General features: G+C 50.3%; 2 protein-coding genes across 7 annotated transcripts; one reads left to right on the forward strand and one right to left on the reverse strand.

Annotated features, from left to right (window-relative positions):
- Window positions 1-363: 363 nt before the first annotated feature.
- LOC138801857 (E3 ubiquitin/ISG15 ligase TRIM25-like) lies at window positions 364-1,923 on the forward strand. Its single transcript, XM_069984958.1, has one exon. The coding sequence runs from the start codon at window positions 364-366 to the stop codon at window positions 1,921-1,923; it is 1,560 nt and encodes a 519-aa protein (XP_069841059.1).
- A 3,125-nt stretch (window positions 1,924-5,048) lies between these two features.
- Window positions 5,049-20,870, reverse strand: WDR24 (WD repeat domain 24). Of its 6 annotated transcripts, none has more exons than XM_069984342.1 (10): window positions 20,796-20,870; window positions 16,893-17,578; window positions 13,878-14,055; window positions 12,597-13,275; window positions 9,749-9,864; window positions 9,546-9,661; window positions 9,357-9,461; window positions 8,413-8,750; window positions 7,215-7,399; window positions 5,049-7,118 (listed from the first exon to the last, which is right to left on the reverse strand). In XM_069984342.1, the coding sequence occupies exons 2-10, from the start codon at window positions 17,371-17,373 to the stop codon at window positions 6,950-6,952; spliced, it is 2,367 nt and encodes a 788-aa protein (XP_069840443.1). In that variant the 5' UTR covers window positions 17,374-17,578; window positions 20,796-20,870; the 3' UTR covers window positions 5,049-6,949. The 6 variants fall into 6 exon arrangements, with proteins under 6 accessions (XP_069840443.1, XP_069840446.1, XP_069840447.1 ...); XM_069984345.1 differs by lacking the exon at window positions 20,796-20,870 and adding an exon at window positions 20,708-20,752; XM_069984346.1 differs by lacking the exon at window positions 20,796-20,870 and adding an exon at window positions 20,063-20,701.
- Window positions 20,871-21,986: the final 1,116 nt, after the last annotated feature.

The following is a 21,986-nucleotide window of genomic DNA, read 5'->3' on the forward strand; positions in this document are numbered from 1 at the left end:
AATACTGCTCCTATATACAAGAATATAACTACTATAATACTGCTTCTATATACAGGAATATAACTACTATAATACTGCTCCTATATACAGGAATATAACTACTATAATACTGCCCCTTTATACAGGAATACAACTACTATAATACTGCTATGTGTTTTCTCTCCACTACTGTGCCATCTATACATAACTTTTCCTGTCCTGTCCTAATCTTTACATGAACTCTTAGATTTTCTTCCCCCGGTCATGTGATTAGGGGCCGGCTCTGATGGTTTGCAGGTCCTAAAACCAGTGTGCCAGCATTTTCCGCATAGAAGCGACCTCTCGTGAGCTGTGCTGTACACATGAAGTCCCGTGTAGTGTGACATGGCTCTGGCCGTTTGGGGAGAAGAGCTGACATGCTGCATCTGTCTGGACATTTACACAGAGCCGGTCACCCTCTCGTGTGGTCACAGTTTCTGCAGGGAATGCATTCAAGACACATTCGAAACTCAGGAGGATCATGGGTTGTTCTCCTGTCCCGAGTGCAGAGCAGTCTTCAAAACACGGCCAATGCTTCAGAGGAACCTGAGGCTCAGTAATATTGTGGAGACTTTCCGGACCATCCAGAGCGAAAAGGGCAGCGTCATTCACTGCTCCTACTGCGTCCACTCCATAGTGCCGGCCATAAAGACCTGCCTGAGCTGTGAAGCTTCTCTGTGTGCCATCCACGTGAGGGTCCACAACACGTCCCTGGACCATGTCCTGGCAGACCCCACCACCTTCTCCAAGGACAGAAAGTGCTCGAAGCACAACAAGATCCTGGAGTATTACTGCACCCACGATGCCACTTGTATCTGCATATCTTGCCGGCTGGATGGTGACCACAGTGGACACTTGGTGGAGATGTTGGAGGAAGCTTCTGAGAAGAAGAAGGAGGAACTGAGAACAGTCCTGGAGAAGATGACTTCTAAAAGAAAACTTATCGAGGAGAACATCCAGACTCTGAAGGAACGAAAGGGAAAAATTCATAACAAGATGGTCACTCTGACGGAGCGGGTATCTGGACTCTTCGAGGAGATTACAGAACAGATGAAGGCTTTGGAGAAGGAGGTTCTGGGGGAGATCACCAAACAGAACGATCTGCTGTCACACTCAGTCTCAAATCTGATCCGTCAGATGGAGATCCAAAATGAAGAGCTGCTGGCACAGATTCTGGAGGTTGAACAGTTCTGTTCTAATCCCGATCCACTGACTGTTCTAAGGAAGAGAGTCCCAAACTACGACCTTCCTGTTGGAAGTATTCTGCTGCCAGACACTGGACACCTCGATGAAGGACTCGTGTCTCTCATGTTGCACACTGGTGTCGGTCACGTTGTCAGTCTCTTTTCTAATGGTGTCGAGAGTCGATTTCCCCAAACGATAAAGCCACGTAAGGTCTCACTAGATGTAAACACAGCCCATCATAAAATCCTCCTCTCCAGCGACCGTACCTGCGCGTCCAGCTCTCCCACCTCCATGAATTATCCCGATCGGCCAGAGAGGTTTAGATCAAGACAAATCCTAAGCTCCTCCAGTTTCTCCAATGGGAACCATTACTGGCGAGTGGACTTGAGCAAGGCCAAGAAGTGGATTATAGGAGTTGCCTACCGCAGTATTGAGCGGAAAGTGGACGGGGACAAGTCGTATGTAGGTTATAATGATAAATCATGGGGGCTAACCTTCCGGCAGTTTCTCTCGGCTCTGCACAACAAAACACACTGTAGGATTCCTCTGGAGGCTCCGCCGCAGAGAGTGGCAATCTATGTGGACTATGACGCTGGCTGCCTCTCCTTCTACCAGCTGCAACCCATGAGACACCTGCACACTTTCACCGCCACCTTCACTGAGCCGCTCTATGCCGCTTTCTACCTGTTTGAAGATTCGTGTATCAGAATTCTGCAATGAGCAGCTGCAGAACTATAAGTACCAGCATGTCCTCCCAGCCTTTCCTTCCTGATGCTCTAAAAGTAGGTATAAGGGAACTTTTATACTATGAGCTGCTGGGACTTGCTTATTTGTTTATGTAGTGTATACATCAGAGGTAATAAGAGTATACAGCTTGACACAGAAACAGTCTGTCCTGTAACGTGTCTATTTGTATTATTACAATGTTACTGCTTTTCTTCTATTGACCACCCGATGCTGCTGTACTTTCATAATTACAGTATACTCTCTTCTCCTGCTGACCACCAGATATCGTCGTACTTCTATAATTACAGTATACTCACTTCTCTCATTAACCACCAGGTGTCGTTGTATGATTATAAATTACAGTATACTCGCCTCTCCTGCTGACCACCAGGTGTCGCTGTATGATTATAAATTACAGTATACTCGCCTTTCCTGCTGACCACCAGGTGTCGCTGTATGATTATAAATTACAGTATACTCGCCTCTCCTGCTGACCACCAGATGTCTGTTGTATTATAAATTACAGAATACTCACTTCTCCCATTAACCACCACATATCGTTGTATTTATATAATTACAGTATACTCACTCTCTCATTACCACCAGATGTCGCTGTAGGATTATAAATCACAATATACTCACTTGTCCCCATGAAACCTGTATTGTCTCTATTTTCCCAGCTATGAATAAGGACTATTAGCACCTGTAAACAAGAAAAGAAAGCCCCATTCTGTAAAACATTAAAGGGGTTATCCAGTGCTACAAAAACATGGCCACTTTCTTTCAGAGACAATACGACTTGTCTCCAGTTCGGGTGCGGTTCGCGAATTAAAGGACAACTCCGGCGGGACCCCCCCCCCCCAAAAAAAAAAAAAAACACAGACACACACAGACACCATACTCACCATCCCTCCGGTGACGATCGCCACTCCATTCGCCCGCCGTCCGCCTCACCGTCACCTGCGTCCGCCGTCCAGCGATGTCTCTTGCTTCCGGGTCCATGAGAGAGAAAAGGCTGCCAGTGCGATTGCGCACCGGCAGCCTTTTCATTGGCTGGAGCGCATCACATGGCTTCCAGCAAGCTCAGCCAATCAGGGCTGGAAGCCATGTGATGCGCTTCACTCTCAATGAAGACGCCGAAGAGGAAGAAGACCCGGACCGCCCCCCAGCTCTGACGTCACCAGATGCCGCCCGGGAGAAGAGGACCGTGACGACCGTAATAGGTAATGTATACATTCTTTAACTTCCGGGGTGGGGGGTCGGAAAGTGGGGGAAGGGGGCCAGACCGGGTATTTAACCACATTACAAAGTTATATAACTTTGTAATGTGTGTTAAATAAGCCAAAAAAAATTTCGCCGGAGTTGTCCTTTAAGCTCCATTCACGTCAATAAAACGGAGTAGCAAAACCCTGCCAAAACTGGAGACAAGAGTGGGGCTGCTTCTGGTAGAAAGTGGCCATGTTTTTGTAGCACTGGATAACCCCTTTAAGGCTGGCACATGGATCTATAAAGGGTTACTCTGTGCATCCCTACGCACATTGTATGGCAGACTTACAGCAGCTTCCGTAATTCATGAGAAGTGAAGAAGTGTAGCTAAAGGCTTGTGGTGCAAAATTTCAGCTTGGGCATATCATTAGGGGACTGCCTCCTCTACTGTACTATATACCACTGTCCCCTCCAATGTACTGTGCCACTGTCCCCTCCAATGTACTGTGCCACTGTCCCCTCCAATGTACTGTACCACTGCCCCCTCCAATGTACTGTACCACTGTCCCCTCCAATGTACTGTGCCACTGTCCCCTCCAATGTACTGTGCCACTGTCCCCTCCAATGTACTGTACCACTGTCCCCTCCAATGTACTGTACCACTGCCCCCTCCAATGTACTGTACCACTGCCCCCTCCAATGTACTGTACCACTGTCCCCTCCAATGTACTGTGCCACTGTCCCCTCCAATGTACTGTACCACTGCCCCCTCCAATGTACTGTACCACTGCCCCCTCCAATGTACTGTACCACTGCCCCCTCCAATGTACTGTACCACTGCCCCCTCCAATGTACTGTACCACTGTCCCCTCCAATGTACTGTACCACTGTCCTCTCTAATGTACTGTACCACTGCCCCCTCCAATGTACTGTACCACTGTCCTCTCTAATGTACTGTACCACTGTCCTCTCTAACGTATTGTACCACTGCCCCCTCTAACGTACTGAACAAACTGCCCCCTGCCACTGCCAGAAGTGGCTTCATCCCATAACACCACACTGTTACTGACCAAATCCAATAGACCAGTATATACAAACATTATCACCATGTCTTCACCACATAGTGACTGATTGACTAATGCCACCATACCATTACTAAGAACCAGAGCTTGAGGCCCCTGCCCTGCCAGTCAGTACCAATCAGTGCTGCATTTAACTGTGCCCATTAGGGCTGCTCACAGAGGGATACTCGCAGCATGGGAAAAGGGGGGGAGTGGGACACATTGAGGCAGCTGGGTGGTATTACCCATGTATGTAAGTACAATATGACAGCTTACTCCCCTCCACAGCACTGCCCTACCCTCCCATCACTCTGTAGCACCCCCTGGAGGTCCCAGCTCTACCTGTGCCTCCCCACTAAATACCCCAGGTGCACAGACCACACACATCACCGGAGGGGAGTGTTAGAAAATGCCTGCAGGCTTTAATAAATACACGCACAAACTAAAACATGTCCGTCTTCCATAATGGCGGCCCGACGCAGGAGAGCCGAACCACCGCGAGGTAACTGTGAAGAGAAACTAAGCATGGCTCCTGCAAGAGAGACTGCACAGATCTGCCTAACCAGACGTGGTGACGGAGTGGGTGCCGGGGACCGGGGCCCAGCAAGCAGCAGGGGGTCACTGTGCAATGTATGATGGGTGTACAAGCCCCCGGCACACTTGTATGTATCAGATCCTCACAGACGTCAAGACCTCTGCTACCTGCCAACCAGGGGAAACATCTCATGTTTATAGATATCTGTCCCGGTCATGTGATATACGCACAGGTGATTGGCTCGCTAGTGTCCTGGTCATGTGATATATGCACAGGTGATTGGCTCGCTAGTGTCCTGGTCATGCGATATACGCACAGGTGATTGGCTCGCTAGTGTCCTGGTCATATAATATATACGCACAGGTGATTGGCTCGCTAGTGTCCTGGTCATACAATATATACGCACAGGTGATTGGCTTATTAGTGTCCTGGTCATGTGATATATGCACAGGTGATTGGCTTGCTAGTGCCCCAGTCATGTGATATATAAACAGGTGACTGGCTCACTAGTGTCCTGGTCATGCGATATAAACACACAGGTGATTGGCTCGCTAATGCCTTGGTCATGTGATATATGTACAGGTGAATGGCTTATTAGTGCCCTGACTATGTGGTATACGCACAGGTGAGTAACTCAATACATTATAGCTGTAATACACTGTAGAGAGCCACACACCTGTATGTATATTACATAAGCAGAGCACTAACAGGCCACTCACCTGTGTGTATATCACATGACCAGGACACTAGCGAGCCAATCACCTGTGCATGTGTGTATCGCATGACAAAGACACTAGCGAGCCAATCACCTGTGCGTATATCACATGACCAGGAGACTAGCGAGCCAATCACCTATGTGTATATCACATGACCGGGAGACTAGCGAGCCACTCACCTATGCGTATATCACATGACCGGGAGACTAGCGAGGCACTCACCTATGTGTATATCACATGACCGGGACACTAGCAAGCCACTCACCTGTGCGTATATCGCATGACCAGGACACTAGCGAGCCAATCACCTGTGCGTACATCACATGATCGGGACACTAGTGAGCCACTGACCTATGCATATATCACAGCACCAGGACACTAGCGAGCCAATCACCTGTGCGTATATCACATGACCGGGACACTAGCGAGCCACTCACCTGTGCGTATATCACATGACCGGGACACTAGCGAGCCAATCACCTGTGCGTATATCACATGACCAGGAGACTAGCGAGCCAATCACCTATGTGTATATCACATGACCGGGAGACTAGCGAGGCACTCACCTATGCATATATCACATGATCGGGACACTAGCAAGCCACTCACCTGTGCGTATATCGCATGACCAGGACACTAGCGAGCCAATCACCTGTGCGTATATCACATGATCGGGACACTAGCGAGCCACTGACCTATGCATATATCACAGCACCAGGACACTAGCGAGCCAATCACCTGTGCGTATATCACATGACCGGGACACTAGCGAGCCACTCACCTATGCGTATATCACATGACCGGGACACTAGCGAGCCACTCACCTATGCGTATATCACATGACCGGGACACTAGCGAGCCAATCACCTGTGCGTATATCACATGACCAGGACACTAGAGAGCCAATCACCTGGGTATATATCACATGATCAGGACAGATATTTATCTTCACTGAAAGGTTCCCACTGAACATGACAGCAAGCAGAGATGTTACACAGGCTCCTCTCCTCTCCACCCGGCGGGCCCAGGCTCCTCTCCTCTCTGCAGGCCCGGCCAGAAGACACTGCAGTCACTACACAGGAACAAGTGACCTCATACAGGGAGATGGGACATTACAGTGCAGGGAGATCCACGACTTCCGGACCCCATGAGCCGCTACAGGCTGCAGCGGGGGACAAAAATGGTCAACATAAAATAGATGAATATAAAGGATTAAAAAAAATACAGGAGCGTACTCAACTTAGAGGGGAACTCCAGGTGAATGGTCAGCTCTGGCTGGAGCTTCGCTTAATCCCCGACCACAAATGAGGAGGGGCTAAAGTCATAAAATAAAAGTGAGCTGTCCAGTACCCCGGAGAGCAGGGATTTACAGGGAAAAAACTTCAAATCAAGGAGGGGGGGGTAATAAAACACACGATATGGGATACTTATGGGAAAATCACTGTCATGGCGCCAACACACACCAGGGGGCGCTATGGAGCTTGTATATACAAATCCTATGTTCAGCTGTATTCACAGGGGTGACCGCAGCCGGCCGGGCAGTGAGAGTTCGTCTGCATCCAGTTCATGATGTGTTGGAGATGGCCGCCGTGCCCACAGCCCTGGCACCAGACAAAGAGGCCTTTCACCACATGGTGGCACACGGCACACATACTGGCACACTGTCGGCACCTGGGAAGGAAAGCCAAGAGAGCAAGGTCACCTTCTCTGATAATAAGGAGTGGTGGCTGTAGGGCGCCCCCTGTCTGCAGCCCCAGCGGCACTCACCGGTCACAGATCCAGCCCTTGTTGCTCATGGGTCGCTTGCAGTTGCTGCAGTTGATGTGGAGGGTGGTGGACGCCTGGTTCATGCAGTTGATGGCGCTGCACGTGCTTAGTTTGATAACCTGGTTGGAGACGTTCCACAGCTTGAAGCGTTGCAGCAGATCGATGTAGGAGGTGAACCAGTGCTCCTGCCGAAGAGAGTGTCCCGGGTCATACACAGTGGTGTGAGAGTCCTCCCCGGTCATAGACAGTGGTGTGAGAGTCCTCCCCGGTCATACACAGTGGTGTGAGAGTCCTCCCCGGTCATATACAGTGGTGTGAGAGTCCTCCCCGGTCATAGACAGTGGTGTGAGTCTCCTCCCAGATCATATACAGTGGTGTGAGTCTCCTCCCAGATCATACACAGTGGTGTGAGAGTCCTCCCTGGTCATACACAGTGGTGTGAGAGTCCTCCCCGGTCATACACAGTGGTGTGAGAGTCCTCCCCGGTCATACACAGTGGTGTGAGTCTCCTCCCTGGTCATACACAGTGGTGTGAGAGTCCCTGGTCATATACAGTGGTGTGAGAGTCTTCCCTGGTCATATACAGTGGTGTGAGAGTCCCTGGTCATATACAGTGGTGTGAGAGTCTTCCCTGGTCATATACAGTGGTGAAAGAGTCCCTGGTCATATACAGTGGTGTGAGAGTCCTCCCTGATCATATACAGTGGTGTGAGAGTCCTCCCTGGTCATACACAGTGGTGTGAGAGTCCTCCCCGGTCATAGACAGTGGTGTGAGAGTCCTCCCCGGTCATATACAGTGGTGTGAGAGTCCTCCCTGGTCATACACAGTGGTGTGAGAGTCCTCCCCGGTCATAGACAGTGGTGTGAGAGTCCTCCCTGGTCATACACAGTGGTGTGAGAGTCCTCCCCGGTCATACACAGTGGTGTGAGTCTCCTCCCAGATCATATACAGTGGTGTGAGAGTCCCCGGTCATAGACAGTGGTGTGAGTCTCCTCCCAGATCATATACAGTGGTGTGAGAGTCAGTGGTCATATACAGTGGTGTGAGAGTCAGTGGTCATATACAGTGGTGTGAGAGTCAGTGGTCATATACAGTGTACTCAGGGGGGCACCCCGCCACCAGCAGACGCCACTGTCACCAGATGATCCTGAGCATAACAATGGTGACAGTGGGAATAATCCCTATTGGGGTCTTTACCTGCATCTGTTCGTCTATCTCCTTGCGGATGCGATCTCCCAGCACGATAAGGACGGAGGCGGCCATCTGTACATCGCCCTGCTCCGCATAGTAACACAACATATCCCGCACTGTGGGGTTAAAGAAGTCCGAGGGAAGCCGGTTCTCATATAAGGCATGGGAGATGGAGATGAGGGAGAAGGACTCCACCGGGGTCAGGGACACAGTCTCGGCCTCATTGCCGCTGACATGCGGAGAGTCCGCCTTATCCTGTAGGTGATCCAGAGCTGAAGGGTTGTCCGTGATCTCATGACGCAGCGGGAAACCTTCCTGGGGGAGGACGTACTCCTGCTCCTCCGCTGTAACAGAAGAAGGTCCATTACTGGTGACCAGAACAGATCCGGCCCCATAGAGATTCATCTACACATCCTGTACTCCAGAGCTGCACTCACTCTTCTGCTGGTGGGGTCAATATATATACATTACATTACTGATCCTGAGTTCCATCCTGTATTATACTCCAGAGCTGCACTCACTATTCTGCTGGTGGGGTCACTGTGTACATACATTACTTATCCTGTACTGATCCTGAGTTACATCCTGTATTATACTCCAGAGCTGCACTCACTATTCTGCTGGTGGGGTCACTATGTACATACATTACATTACTGATCCTGAGTTCCATCCTGTATTATACCCCAGAGCTGCACTCTATATTCTGATGGTGGGGTCACTGTGTACATACATTACTTATCCTGTACTGATCCCGAGTTATATCCTGTATTATACTCCAGAGCTGTAATCACTATTCTGCTGGTGGGGTCACTGTGTACATACATTACATTACTTATCCTGTACTGATCCCGAGTTATATCCTGTATTATACTCCAGAGCTGTAATCACTATTCTGCTGGTGGGCTCACTGTGTACATACATTACTGATATGATGGGTGCATGTTACTCACGGTGTGGGTGCTCGTGCTCCACCATATACAGCTCGTCCTCGTCGCCCTCCACGTCCCCCAGGAGATAGTCTGCAGGGTCATCACTGCCCTCAGTCTCCTCGTTCTCTGTACAGTGAATAGGAGATGGTATGGGGTCAGTGAAGCAGTGGACAGTCGGGGGACCTCCATGGGGGGGGGGCGCCCTCTTACCGTCATTGTTTATGGCTGTGGAGTCCAGGAGAATGCTGTCGGCCCGGCTGTCCCCCTTGCTGTGCTCCAGTCGGGCCTCAGTGCCCATCCCCGGGGGCATGTCCTTAAGGTTAAAGCTGGAGAGAGGAGAAGAATTATAGTGGGGGGGGGGGGGGGGGTGTACTGGGGGTGCAGACAGGGTGCAGGAGCCGGCGTAACCTCACCTGTTCAGGAGGGGCAGGGAATTGACACTTTTGCCCATGCTATGGTTAAGGTTGGCAGGTGGCATGGTGCCCGGGCTGCAGTAGATGATTCTTAGCATTGTCCATGTCTGAGCGACCTGGAGGAAGACAGCGGAATACATGACAAGCTGGTGAAAACCCAGGGGCCTAATGCTTCTCACAACTGAGGCTCCGCTACAGTGTATAAGTGTAGCCTACACCGCCCGCCATGTGGAGCCCAGGTTACACACACACACACACCGCCTGCCATGTGGCGTCCAGGTTACACACACACACACACCGCCCGCCATGTGGCGTCCAGGTTACACACACACACACCGCCCGCCATGTGGCGTCCAGGTTACACACACACACACCGCCCGCCATGTGGCGTCCAGGTCACACACACACCGCCCGCCATGTGGTGTCCAGGTCACACACACACACCGCCCGCCATGTGGCGTCCAGGTCACACACACACCGCCCGCCATGTGGCGTCCAGGTCACACACACCGCCCGCCATGTGGCGTCCAGGTCACACACACACCGCCCGCCATGTGGCGTCCAGGTCACACACACACACACCGCCCGCCATGTGGCGTCCAGGTCACACACACCGCCCGCCATGTGGCGTCCAGGTCACACACACCGCCCGCCATGTGGCGTCCAGGTCACACACACACACCGCCATGTGGAGCCCATTCTACAGTCATGGCCAAAAGTTTTGAGAATGGCACAAATATTATATTTTCCATGATCTGCTGCCCTCTGCTTTTTATGTGTGTTTGTCAGATGTTTTTATCACATACAGAAATATAATTGCAATCATATTATGAGTAACAAAAGCTTATACTGACAGATAGATGAGTTACTGCAGCATGTCAATATTTGCAGTGTTGACCCTTCTTCTTCAGGACCTCTGCAATTCTCAATCAACTTCTGCACCAAATCCTGACTGATAGCCGTCCATTCTTGCACAATCAATGCTTGCATTTTGTCAGAATTTGGTGTTGGTTTTTGTTTGTCCACCCGTCTCTTGATGATTGACCACAAGTTCTCAATGGGATTAAGATCTGGGGAGTTTCCAGGCCATGGACCCAAAATCTCTATGTTTTGTTCCCTGAGCCATTTAGCTATCACCTTTGCTTTATGGCAAGGTGCTCCATCATGCTGGAAAAGCCATTGTTGATGGCCAAACTGCTCTTGGACGGTTGGGAGAAGTTGCTCTTGGAGGACATTCTGGTCCCATTCTTTATTCATGGCTGTGTTTTTAGGCAAGACTGTGAGAGAGCCGAATCCCTTGGCTGAGAAGCAACCCCGCACATGAATGGTTTCAGGATGCCGGTTACAGTTGGCAAAAGACAAGACTGGTGGTAGCGCTCACCTCGTCTCCGAATAAGCTGTTTTCCAGATGTCCCAAACAATCGGAAAGGGGATTCATCAGAGAAAATTACTTTCCCTCAGTCCTCAGCAGTCCACTCCCTGGACCTTGTGCAGAATATCAGTCTGTCCCTGATGTTTTTTCTGGAGAGAAGTGGCTTCTTTGCTGCCCTCCTTGAGACCAGGCCGTGCTCCAAGAGTCTCCGCAGTCTCACAGTGCACAGTACAGATGCACTCACACCTGTCGGCTGCCATTCCTGAGCAAGCTCTGCACTGCTGGTAGCCCGATCCTGCAGCTGAAACACTTTTATAAGACGGTCCTGGCGCTTGCTGGTCTTTCTTGGGTGCCCTGGAGCCTTTTTGGCAACAATGGAACCTCTCCTTGAAGTTCTTGATGATGCAATAGGTTGCTGACTGAGGTGCAATCTTTCTAGCTGCGATACTCTTCCCTGTTAGGCCATTTTTGTGCAGTGCAATGATGACTGCACGTGTTTCTTTAGAGATAACCATGGTTAACAGAAGAGAAACAATGATGCCAAGCACCAGCCTCCTTTTAAAGTGTCCAGTGGTGTCATTCTTCCTAATCATGACAGATTGATCTCCAGCCCTGTCCTCATCAACACCCACACCTGTGTTACTGGAGCAATCAATGAAACAATGTTAGCTGGTCCTTCTAAGGCAGGGCTGCAATGATGTTGAAATGTGTTTTGTGGGATAAAGTTCATTTTCTAGGCAAATATTGACTTTGCAAGTAATTGCTGTTAAGCTGATCACTCTTTATAACATTCTGGAGTATATGCAAATTGCCATTTTAAAAACTGAAGCAGTAGACTTTTTAAAAATTAATATTTGTATCATTCTCAACAATTTTGGCCATGACTGTATACACCGCACGCCATGTGGAGCCCAGGTCACACACCGCGCGCCATGTGGAGCCCAGGTCACACACCGCGCGCCATGTGGAGCCCAGGTCACACACCGCGCGCCATGTGGAGCCCAGGTCACACACCGCGCGCCATGTGGAGCCCAGGTCACACACCGCGCGCCATGTGGAGCCCAGGTCACACACCGCGCGCCATGTGGAGCCCAGGTCACACACCGCGCGCCATGTGGAGCCCAGGTCACACACCGCGCGCCATGTGGAGCCCAGGTCACACACCGCGCGCCATGTGGAGCCCAGGTCACACACCGCGCGCCATGTGGAGCCCAGGTCACACACCGCGCGCCATGTGGAGCCCAGGTCACACACCGCGCGCCATGTGGAGACCAGGTCACACACCGCGCGCCATGTGGAGCCCAGGGCACACACCGTGCGCCATGTGGAGCCCAGGTCACACACCGCGCGCCATGTGGAGCCCAGGTCACACACCGTGCGCCATGTGGAGCCCAGGTCACACACCGCGCGCCATGTGGAGGTTACAATGAGCATCTGATACAGTTCCCTCCCCCAGCACCGTCACCCATTGCTCACCTGCCATCTGTTCAGTTCTCTGGCCACTTTGGCATTGTGGTCACACAGTTCCGCCAGAGGTTTCCCGGCCAAGGCGTACCGCTCTGCAGTGGCCACGAACCAGCCCATGTCCCCACCATTTGCCTCAAACACCATCAGACCGCTGGAGATATTCTCAAACTGCTCCATGGGGTCCTGCTTCCTCAGAAAGAAGATGGGGTGCCGCCTGTCATAGGGCTTCCGATTGGAGTCATGGGAGGAGGAGGACGAGGAGGAGGAGATCAGGCTTTCCTTGGCTGCAAAGGCCAAGTCGCCGAAAAGTCCATAGCACAGGCCCTCAGGATTGGCGCGGTCTATGGGCCTGCGGGCATCTCTGAAGATGTGCTGGTACAAGGTGCTGTCCTTAGACCCCGAGAGCAAGAAGTACGGGTCGTGTAGGTGCCGCCAGATGATGCCCGTCGTCACGTCCTTGTGTTCTTCAAAAGTGGCAAAAGGTATGTAAGGCCGGCGCACGTCCCACACGTAGATGTTATGGTCCACCATCATGGAGCACGTCCCTATGTGGTACTTCCTCTCAGGGCGCCACTTCACCCTGGCCACAGAGGCGATCGTCTGGACGCAGTAAATTTCTTTGGCTCGGTTGGTGTTCATGTCCCACACTTTCACCATCTTATCACGGCCGCCGGTGGCCAGCCATCCTCTGGGGGAAGGAATTAAAAAGTGTTAAAGGGGTACTCCAGCGGAAAATATATACTTTTTCCAAATCAACGCATACCATAAAGTTATACATATTATGGAAGCGATGTATTCTTTCCAGTCCTTATCAGCTGCTGTATGTCCTGTAGGAAGTGGTGTATTCTCTCCAGTCTGACACAGTGCTCTCTGCTGCCACCTCTGTCCATGTCAGAAACTGTCCAGAGCAGCAGCGAATCCCCATAGAAAACCTCTCCTGCTCTGGACAGTTCCTGACATGGACAAAGGTGGCAGCAGAGAGCGCTGTGTCAGACTGGAGAGAATACACCACTTCCTACAGGACATACAGCAGCTGATAAGTACTGGAAGACTGGAGATGTAATTTACAAATCTGTATAACTCTCTGGCACAAGTTAATTTGAAAGAAAAAAAAAATTGGCATAGTTCCCTTTTAAGGCCTAGTCTAATACAAGGAGTAGGGGGATGCAGCTGCAGTTACTCTAATAGATTCAGGAAGGACAGACTATTTAAACTATTACCCCACCTGCTGTAGAAAGGGCATGACACGTCCTAGAACAGGACTCCTTCCACCATGTGCGGGGTACTTGCCTATCCTCAGGGTGCCAGTCACAGCAAAAGACAGGGCCATTGTGGGCAGTAAACATGCGCTCAAACCGGTCCGGCCGCCGGATGTCCCACAGCTGGACGTTTCCATTCTCAAACGTAGCGGCAAAGGTGAAGTAATCCCGAATGCTGAACTGGACGTCTCTCACGCTCTCCGACTGACCTGGGAACGGGAGGGGGATGCGGTCAGATCATGTACACGAGGTAACGGGGGCACAGACGCCATAAGAAGCTACACCCATACAGGTCAGTCTCCGCATTATTACACCGTACAGCCGCCTGATCACCGGGACCAGCTCAGGGCTCCAGCTCAGCTGCTGCAAAACTACAACTCCCATCAGGCCTTTGGTTGTCCAGGCATGAAGGGAATTTTTTGCAACGGCTGGAGAGACGAAGGTTTCTTATTGCTGCTTCAAACTCACAAAGGTTTTGCCTAGTGTGGACAGAACTAGGGCCGGGGCCACTAATCAAATTCATTCCATTAATTCACCTACAATTTGTAAATCGATTGAATTTGTTTTTTTTAAATCATTAATTCGATTTTCAAAAACAAACAAATAAAAATGTAGGGGGGCAGGGGCACTCCTGGCAAGCTGCTCCTCCTGCAGGTTAGAGTGGGACCGCTCACACAATATCATAGCCAGCTGGCCTGCCTGCAACAGAACCAGCAGCAGCCGGGCACTGACCAGCCCCTGGGGCATTACTGGAGAGGACTGGAGATTACTGGTGAGGTTTCGGACTGGTGTTCCGTCCCTTTGTATCCACCTAACTAAAACTACTACTCCCATTACTATGGCCACTACCACCTCCACTCCTGTTACTACTACTCCCATTACTATGGCCACTACCACCCCCACTCCTGATACTACTACTCCCATTACTATGGCCACTACCACCCCCACTCCTGTTACTACTACTCCCGTTACTATGGCCACTACCACCTCCACTCCTGTTACTACTACTCCCATTACTATGGCCACTACCACCTCCACTCCTGTTACTACTACTCCCATTACTATGGCCACTACCACCTCCACTCCTGATACTACTACTCCCATTACTATGGCCACTACCAACTCCACTCCTGTTACTACTACTCCCATTACTATGGACACTACCACCTCCACTCCTGTTACTACTACTCCCATTACTATGGCCACTACCACCTCCACTCCTGTTACTACTACTCCCATTACTATGGCCACTACCACCCCCACTCCTGATACTACTACTCCCATTACTATGGCCACTACCACCTCCACTCCTGTTACTACTACTCCCATTACTATGGCCACTACCACCTCCACTCCTGTTACTACTACTCCCATTACTATGTCTACTACCACCCCCACTCCTGATACTACTACTCCCATTACTATGGCTACTACCACCTCCACTCCTGTTACTACTACTCCCATTACTATGGCCACTACCACCTCCACTCCTGTTACTACTACTCCCATTACTATGGCCACTACCACCTCCACTCCTGTTACTACTACTCCCATTACTATGTCTACTACCACCCCCACTCCTGATACTACTACTCCCATTACTATGTCTACTACCACCCCCACTCCTGATACTACTACTCCCATTACTATGGCTACTACTACCTCCACTCCTGTTACTACTACTCCCATTACTATGGCTACTACCACCTCCACTCCTGTTACTACTACTCCCATTACTATGGCCACTACCACCTCCACTCCTGTTACTACTACTCCCATTACTATGTCTACTACCACCCCCACTCCTGATACTACTACTCCCATTACTATGTCTACTACCACCCCCACTCCTGATACTACTACTCCCATTACTATGGCTACTACTACCTCCACTCCTGTTACTACTACTCCCATTACTATGTCTACTACCACCTCCACTCCTGTTACTACTACTCCCATTACTATGGCTACTACCACCTCCACTCCTGTTACTACTACTCCCATTACTATGGCTACTACCACCTCCACTCCTGTTACTACTACTCCCATTACTATGTCTACTACCACCCCCACTCCTGATACTACTACTCCCATTACTATGGCTACTACCACCCCCACTCCTGTTACTACTACTCCCATTACTATGGCTACTACCACCTCCACTCCTGTTACTACTACTCCCATTACTATGGCCACTACCACCTCCACTCCTGTTACTACTACTCCCATTACTATGTCTACTACCACCCCCACTCCTGATACTACTACTCCCATTACTATGTCTACTACCACCCCCACTCCTGATACTACTACTCCCATTACTATGGCTACTACCACCTCCACTCCTGTTACTACTACTCCCATTACTATGGCCACTACTACCTCCACTCCTGTTACTACTACTCCCATTACTATGTCTACTACCACCTCCACTCCTGTTACTACTACTCCCATTACTATGGCTACTACCACCTCCACTCCTGTTACTACTACTCCCATTACTATGGCTACTACCACCTCCACTCCTGTTACTACTACTCCCATTACTATGTCTACTACCACCCCCACTCCTGATACTCCTACTCCCATTACTATGGCTACTACCACCTCCACTCCTGTTACTACTACTCCCATTACTATGGCTACTACTACTTCCTGTCCAGATACTACTACTCCTGTTACTATTGCTACTACTCCTCTTATTCCTGATACTACTACTCCCATTCCTGCTACTCCCTTTATCTACTACTCCACCACTCATCCACAGTAAATAAATCGAGATTTAAATAGAGAGAAAAAAACAAGATTTTATCTTTTGGCCATAGACCTGGTCCTAGACAAAACTGTAACAGACCCTCATTCTAATGGTGCGTTTACACAGACAGATTTATCTGACAGATTATTGAAGCCAAAGCCTGTTCTCTGTTCATAGTCTGTTCCTGGCTTTGGCTTCAACGATCTGTCAGATAATCTGTCTGTGTAAACGCACCCTTACACTAGACAGGAGAGTTCCTCTAAGTTCCTGATATATAGGACATGTGATCACCTGAGAAGGTGCTGACAGAGTCCTTCTTGCGGAGGTCGAAGCACTTCATGAAGCCATCTTGGGATCCGCTGAGCAGCATGTAGACCTCGGTGGGGTGGAAGCAGACCTTGTTTACTGTCCTCTTGTGCTCGGTGAAGAGCTGGTCCTGCTTGTTCCTGGAAGGTTTGCCCAGGTTCCAGGTCACCACCACGCCATTGGTAGCAGCCGTGGCCAGCAGGTTCTCGTCCATTTGGTGCCACACCACATCGGCGCAGCTGAAGTTGAGAGACGGCTTCCGTCCGACTCTTAGGTTCAGCTTCTCCGCAAAGTGGTCGTCCTCCATGGAGTAGATCTTAAATATGTTCCTCCCGGCCACCACTACCTGAGTGGCGTCGCGGCAAACACTGATGGCGTTGGCAGGGGCATCGAGGTGGCAGAACATGGTGCGTCCTGTCAGGGTGTTACCTCCCAGGGCCGTGGTGACCCTCGCCATCTTCTCCATGGCAGGTCCCCGGCCACTGGCCCCCTTCCACACGCCGCTGAGGGTCTCCACAAGAGCGGCTTTACAGACCAAGCACGAGAAACAGCATACCACTCCAAAGAAGAGGGGCCGGACAGCGAGGAGGGCCCCTAGGAGCCGGCCAATAGGAATCTACAGTCAACCTGGAGCTGTATGGAGACTGTGCAGAACCTCCGGAGAACAGGACCTGCAAAAGAGAAAGGAAAAGCTGAGGATTCTGGGAGGCATCACTGACTGGTCACATGACACTGTCAGATCCCGTCCTAACACTGACCCAACCAACCATAGCGAAACATACCAGTCAAGTCAACGCAAATCAAAACATAGAACCAAACAAGAAGAAGAGGGCTAAAAAGAGAAGAAGCAGCAGAGTATGTCAGGTAAACGGGGCCTCCCTATCCACTATGGCGTCTCCTTGGAGGGGCACCTCTGGTATTCCTGCTTAAAGAGGCACTCCTCCAATTCTCTCAATACACTTTTTTTTTTAGGTTTTCTATGTTTAAATCCACATTATACATATGGCCACAAGGCGTCTCCCCTTCCTGTCAAACAGTGATCCATGCTCCCACAGTTTGGTCTTTTTTTGTTTAAACAGAGAAAAGACAAACCACAGGAAGTCACCGTCCTTTGTGCGTATTGAATGACCCCCATTCCTGGGCGGCCACAGAGCAGGACAATCAGTATCAGAAAATCCTGGGTGTACTCGCATTGTATGGTCAGCTCTCCTGTCAACCGGCACCAAAACCTCTGTAATCACATAGTGACATCATACTGACTGAATTGTCCCATAACAAAGAGCATTGTCTCCTGATAAGCTGCAGAGCTCAGGAGAGAATTAGCTAAAGTTAATTGCCCTCAGGTGATATTTAAAGGAGAAGTCCAGTGAAAATTTTTATTAAAGTATTGTATTGCCCCCCAAAAGTTATACAAATCCCCAATATACAGGTATTACTGGAAATGCTTATAAAGTGCTTTTTTCCCTGCACTTACTACTGCATCAAGGCTTCACTTCCGGGATAACATGGTGATGTCACTTCCGGGATAACATGGTGATGTCACTTCCGGGATAATATGGTGATGTCACTTCCGGGATACCATGGTGATGTCACTTCCTGGATAAACATGGTGATGTCACTTCCTGGATAAACATGGTGATGTCACTTCCTGGATAAACATGGTGATGTCACTTCCTGGATAAACATGGTGATGTCACTTCCTGGATAAACATGGTGATGTCACTTCCTGGATAAACATGGTGATGTCACTTCCTGGATAAACATGGTGATGTCACTTCCTGGATAAACATGGTGATGTCACTTCCTGGATAAACATGGTGATGTCACTTCCTGGATAAACATGGTGATGTCACTTCCTGGATAAACATGGTGATGTCACTTCCTGGATAAACATGGTGATGTCACTTCCTGGATAAACATGGTGATGTCACTTCCTGGATAAACATGGTGATGTCACTTCCTGGATAAACATGGTGATGTCACTTCCTGGATAAACATGGTGATGTCACTTCCTGGATAAACATGGTGATGTCACTTCCTGGATAAACATGGTGATGTCACTTCCTGGATAAACATGGTGATGTCACTTCCTGGATAAACATGGTGATGTCACTTCCTGGATAAACATGGTGATGTCACTTCCTGGATAAACATGGTGATGTCACTTCCTGGATAAACATGGTGATGTCACTTCCTGGATAAACATGGTGATGTCACTTCCTGGATAAACATGGTGATGTCACTTCCTGGATAAACATGGTGATGTCACTTCCTGGATAAACATGGTGATGTCACTTCCGGGATAAACATGGTGATGTCACTTCCGGGATAACATAGTGATGTCACGACCCGACTCCCAGAGCTGTGCGGGCTGTGGCTGCTGGAGAGGATGATGGCAGAGGGATGCTCAGTGTCCCTCCAGTGCCCTGTGTCTCTCAGTGTCCCCCTGTCATCATCCTCTCCAGCAGCCACAGCCCGCACAGCTCTGGGAGTTGGGTCGTGACATCACCATGTTACCCGGGAAGTGACATCACCATGTTACCCGGGAAGTGACATCACCATGTTACCCGGGAAGTGAAGCCTTGATGCAGTAGTAAGTGCAGGGAAAAAAAGAACTTTATAAGCATTTCCCATAATAAGTGTATATTGGAGATTTGTATAACTTTTGGGGGGCAATACAATACTTAAATAAAAATATTTGCCGTACTTCTCCTTTAACCTGCATGAACAGGTGTCTTTTCCTTGTGAGAGCACAGAGGGCAGGGACTGAATGTTTGTTTGTTGAACAGAGAAAAGACCACATATCAGCCCGGAGGGGTACGGAGCACAGTTTGTCTGTATGTATAACACTAATTTAAATATAAAACATGTAATAAATACATAAATATAAGTATATTGCAAAACTGCTACAATCACAACCCCTGTCGATTTCTTAAAAAAAATTAAAAATTTTGCGACAGGTGCGCTTTAAGGTGCTGTGGTATACAGGGCTGATAGCTGTGCATGGATATAGGAGGCAGAGCACCTTGGCTTCATGGCTCGTCAGGGGTCTCCTGCATAGTCCTGTTGGTTTCTCCCTGTCTGTATATACGCTATGCAGATAGTGCTATATACCAGCTGGTGTTGTGTATACCTGACACACTGGGGTCTCGCACCTTGCCTCCTGGGTGTAGCTACCACTATGGTATATAGGCTGCTCTCTCCTGACCGCCATGTACTAGAGTCACTAGGAGCCTCCTTGTTTCCTGACATTAGGAGGGGTCATTACACGAGTCCCAGGCAGCCAGCTATAGGGGAACCCCGAGTCCCAGGCAGCCAGCTATAGGGGAACCCCCGAGTCCCAGGCAGCCAGCTATAGGGGAACCCCCGAGTCCCAGGCAGCCAGCTATAGGGAAACCCCAAATCCCAGGTAGCCAGCTATAGGGGAACCGTAGTAAGCTATGGGAGAACTACAAGTCCCAGGCAGTCAGCTGTGGGAGAACCCCGAGTCCAAGGCAGTCAGCTATGGGAGAACCCCGAGTCCCAGGCGCAGTCAGCTATGGGAGAACCCCGAGTCCCAGGCAGCCAGCTATAGGGGAACCCCCGAGTCCCAGGCAGCCAGCTATAGGGGAACCCCGAGTCCCAGGCAGTCAGCTATAGAAGAACTACAAGTCCCAGGCAGTTCGCTGTGAGAGGACAGGTCCGTGCAGTAATGTATAGGAGAGCTACATGTGACAGTAAGGGAGGCACAGCTATACACAGGGATAAAGTTGCAGGAGGGAAGCAGAATGGCGCTACACCCGCTGTGTCCGCTCTCTAACCCTTGGGAGAGAAGCCCCAGAGGCCGGATAGCCGTTACCGATAACCCCCGCCCCGGTCACCGCCACCCCCGACACACGGGACACTCACCGGCTCACTCCTTACACCGGAAACAGCCGAGTTTGTAAATGGTCCTCCGCTTATTTTCTTCCCCCACCTGCTTGTTGGTCACAGAAGAAAGGTTCCGCGCTCGCAAGGTTCCGCCTGCAGCAAATCCATTGCGTGAGTGAGTGCAGAGCTGCACATCCCATACATCCCACCCAGGGATCTCCAGCTGATCTACAACTACAGCTCCAAGCCACTGGCTGCCCGGGCATGCTGGGAGTTGTAGTTTGGCACCAGCTGGAGAGCCACCTTGGAGATCACTGAACTTGACATGGTATATCGGGAACACAGAGCATGGCGGTGGCCGCATAACACAATGGACACCATGATAAAAACCCGACTGATGTGTCGATGATGTCCGCCATGTGGTGGATACGGTGTCACCATAATTTCTGTTTATAACTAGTGTTGAGTGGACCTGATAAACTGTTCGGGATCAGCAACGTTCTCTAAACCTGACTGCTCTGCTGGCCGCGAACCTAGGATTCATGGGGCCCTATATCAAAGTACTGGGGCCCCATGAATCCTGTACGCCCTCACATACTCACCTGGGCCAGCTCCCTGATGTTCCTTCGTTTTACCAGCTCCCCAATGAGTGACATCACTCATGTGCTGAAGAGCTGGGAGAGCGAACTCCGGGGGTACTGCTCCGGAGAAGGGGAGCATGTGTATGGGGGGGCCTCTTGTGGCTGGTGGCGACTGCAGCTTCAGTGACGCAGCTTCATTTATTCTAATAGAGCCACTTCATGGAGGGGAGATTGTCCCACCAGGGGCCAGTGGGCCTGCTCCCAGTACTTCATGCCAGTCCGGGCATCCCGGCGCTGGTGCTGATCTATTAAGGTATAATACCCAAAATTACTTTAAGGCGCTTTAGTGTTCACACACCGTATATTTTCGTAAAACCATGGCCGTTATACAACGGCCGTCATTTATACGGAAGTATGCCTGCCATTGCTGCCTATGGAATCCCGGGATCCATAGTGGCTCCGCAAAAAACTATCAGTTTTGTGCAGCCGCTATTCATTGAATAGCGGCCGCAGAAAACCCAGTCAGTGCACACAGTGGAATGAGCGGCTCTGACCGCACGCTCCATAGTGTGCTGTGGGGAGTTCTGATGCAGGCGCACACGGATGCGCCCGCATCAGAACCCTGCGGCCCTAAAGATCATCCGTCTGC

This window comes from Dendropsophus ebraccatus, chromosome 9 (assembly GCF_027789765.1).
Source record: "Dendropsophus ebraccatus isolate aDenEbr1 chromosome 9, aDenEbr1.pat, whole genome shotgun sequence".
NCBI lineage: Eukaryota > Metazoa > Chordata > Amphibia > Anura > Hylidae > Dendropsophus > Dendropsophus ebraccatus.

Coding starts and splice junctions, on each gene's coding strand:
- LOC138801857 (XM_069984958.1), top strand. CDS start 364: ATGGCTCTGGCCGTTTGGGGAGAAGAGCTGACATGCTGCATCTGTCTG.
- WDR24 (XM_069984342.1), bottom strand. CDS start 17,373: ATGGAGAAGATGGCGAGGGTCACCACGGCCCTGGGAGGTAACACCCTG. Junction 9,865..12,596: donor GAGAACTGAACAGATGGCAG/GTGAGCAATGGG, acceptor GTCTTCCTCCAG/GTCGCTCAGACATGGACAAT. Junction 8,751..9,356: donor GGAGCACGAGCACCCACACC/GTGAGTAACATG, acceptor CTTCTGTTACAG/CGGAGGAGCAGGAGTACGTC.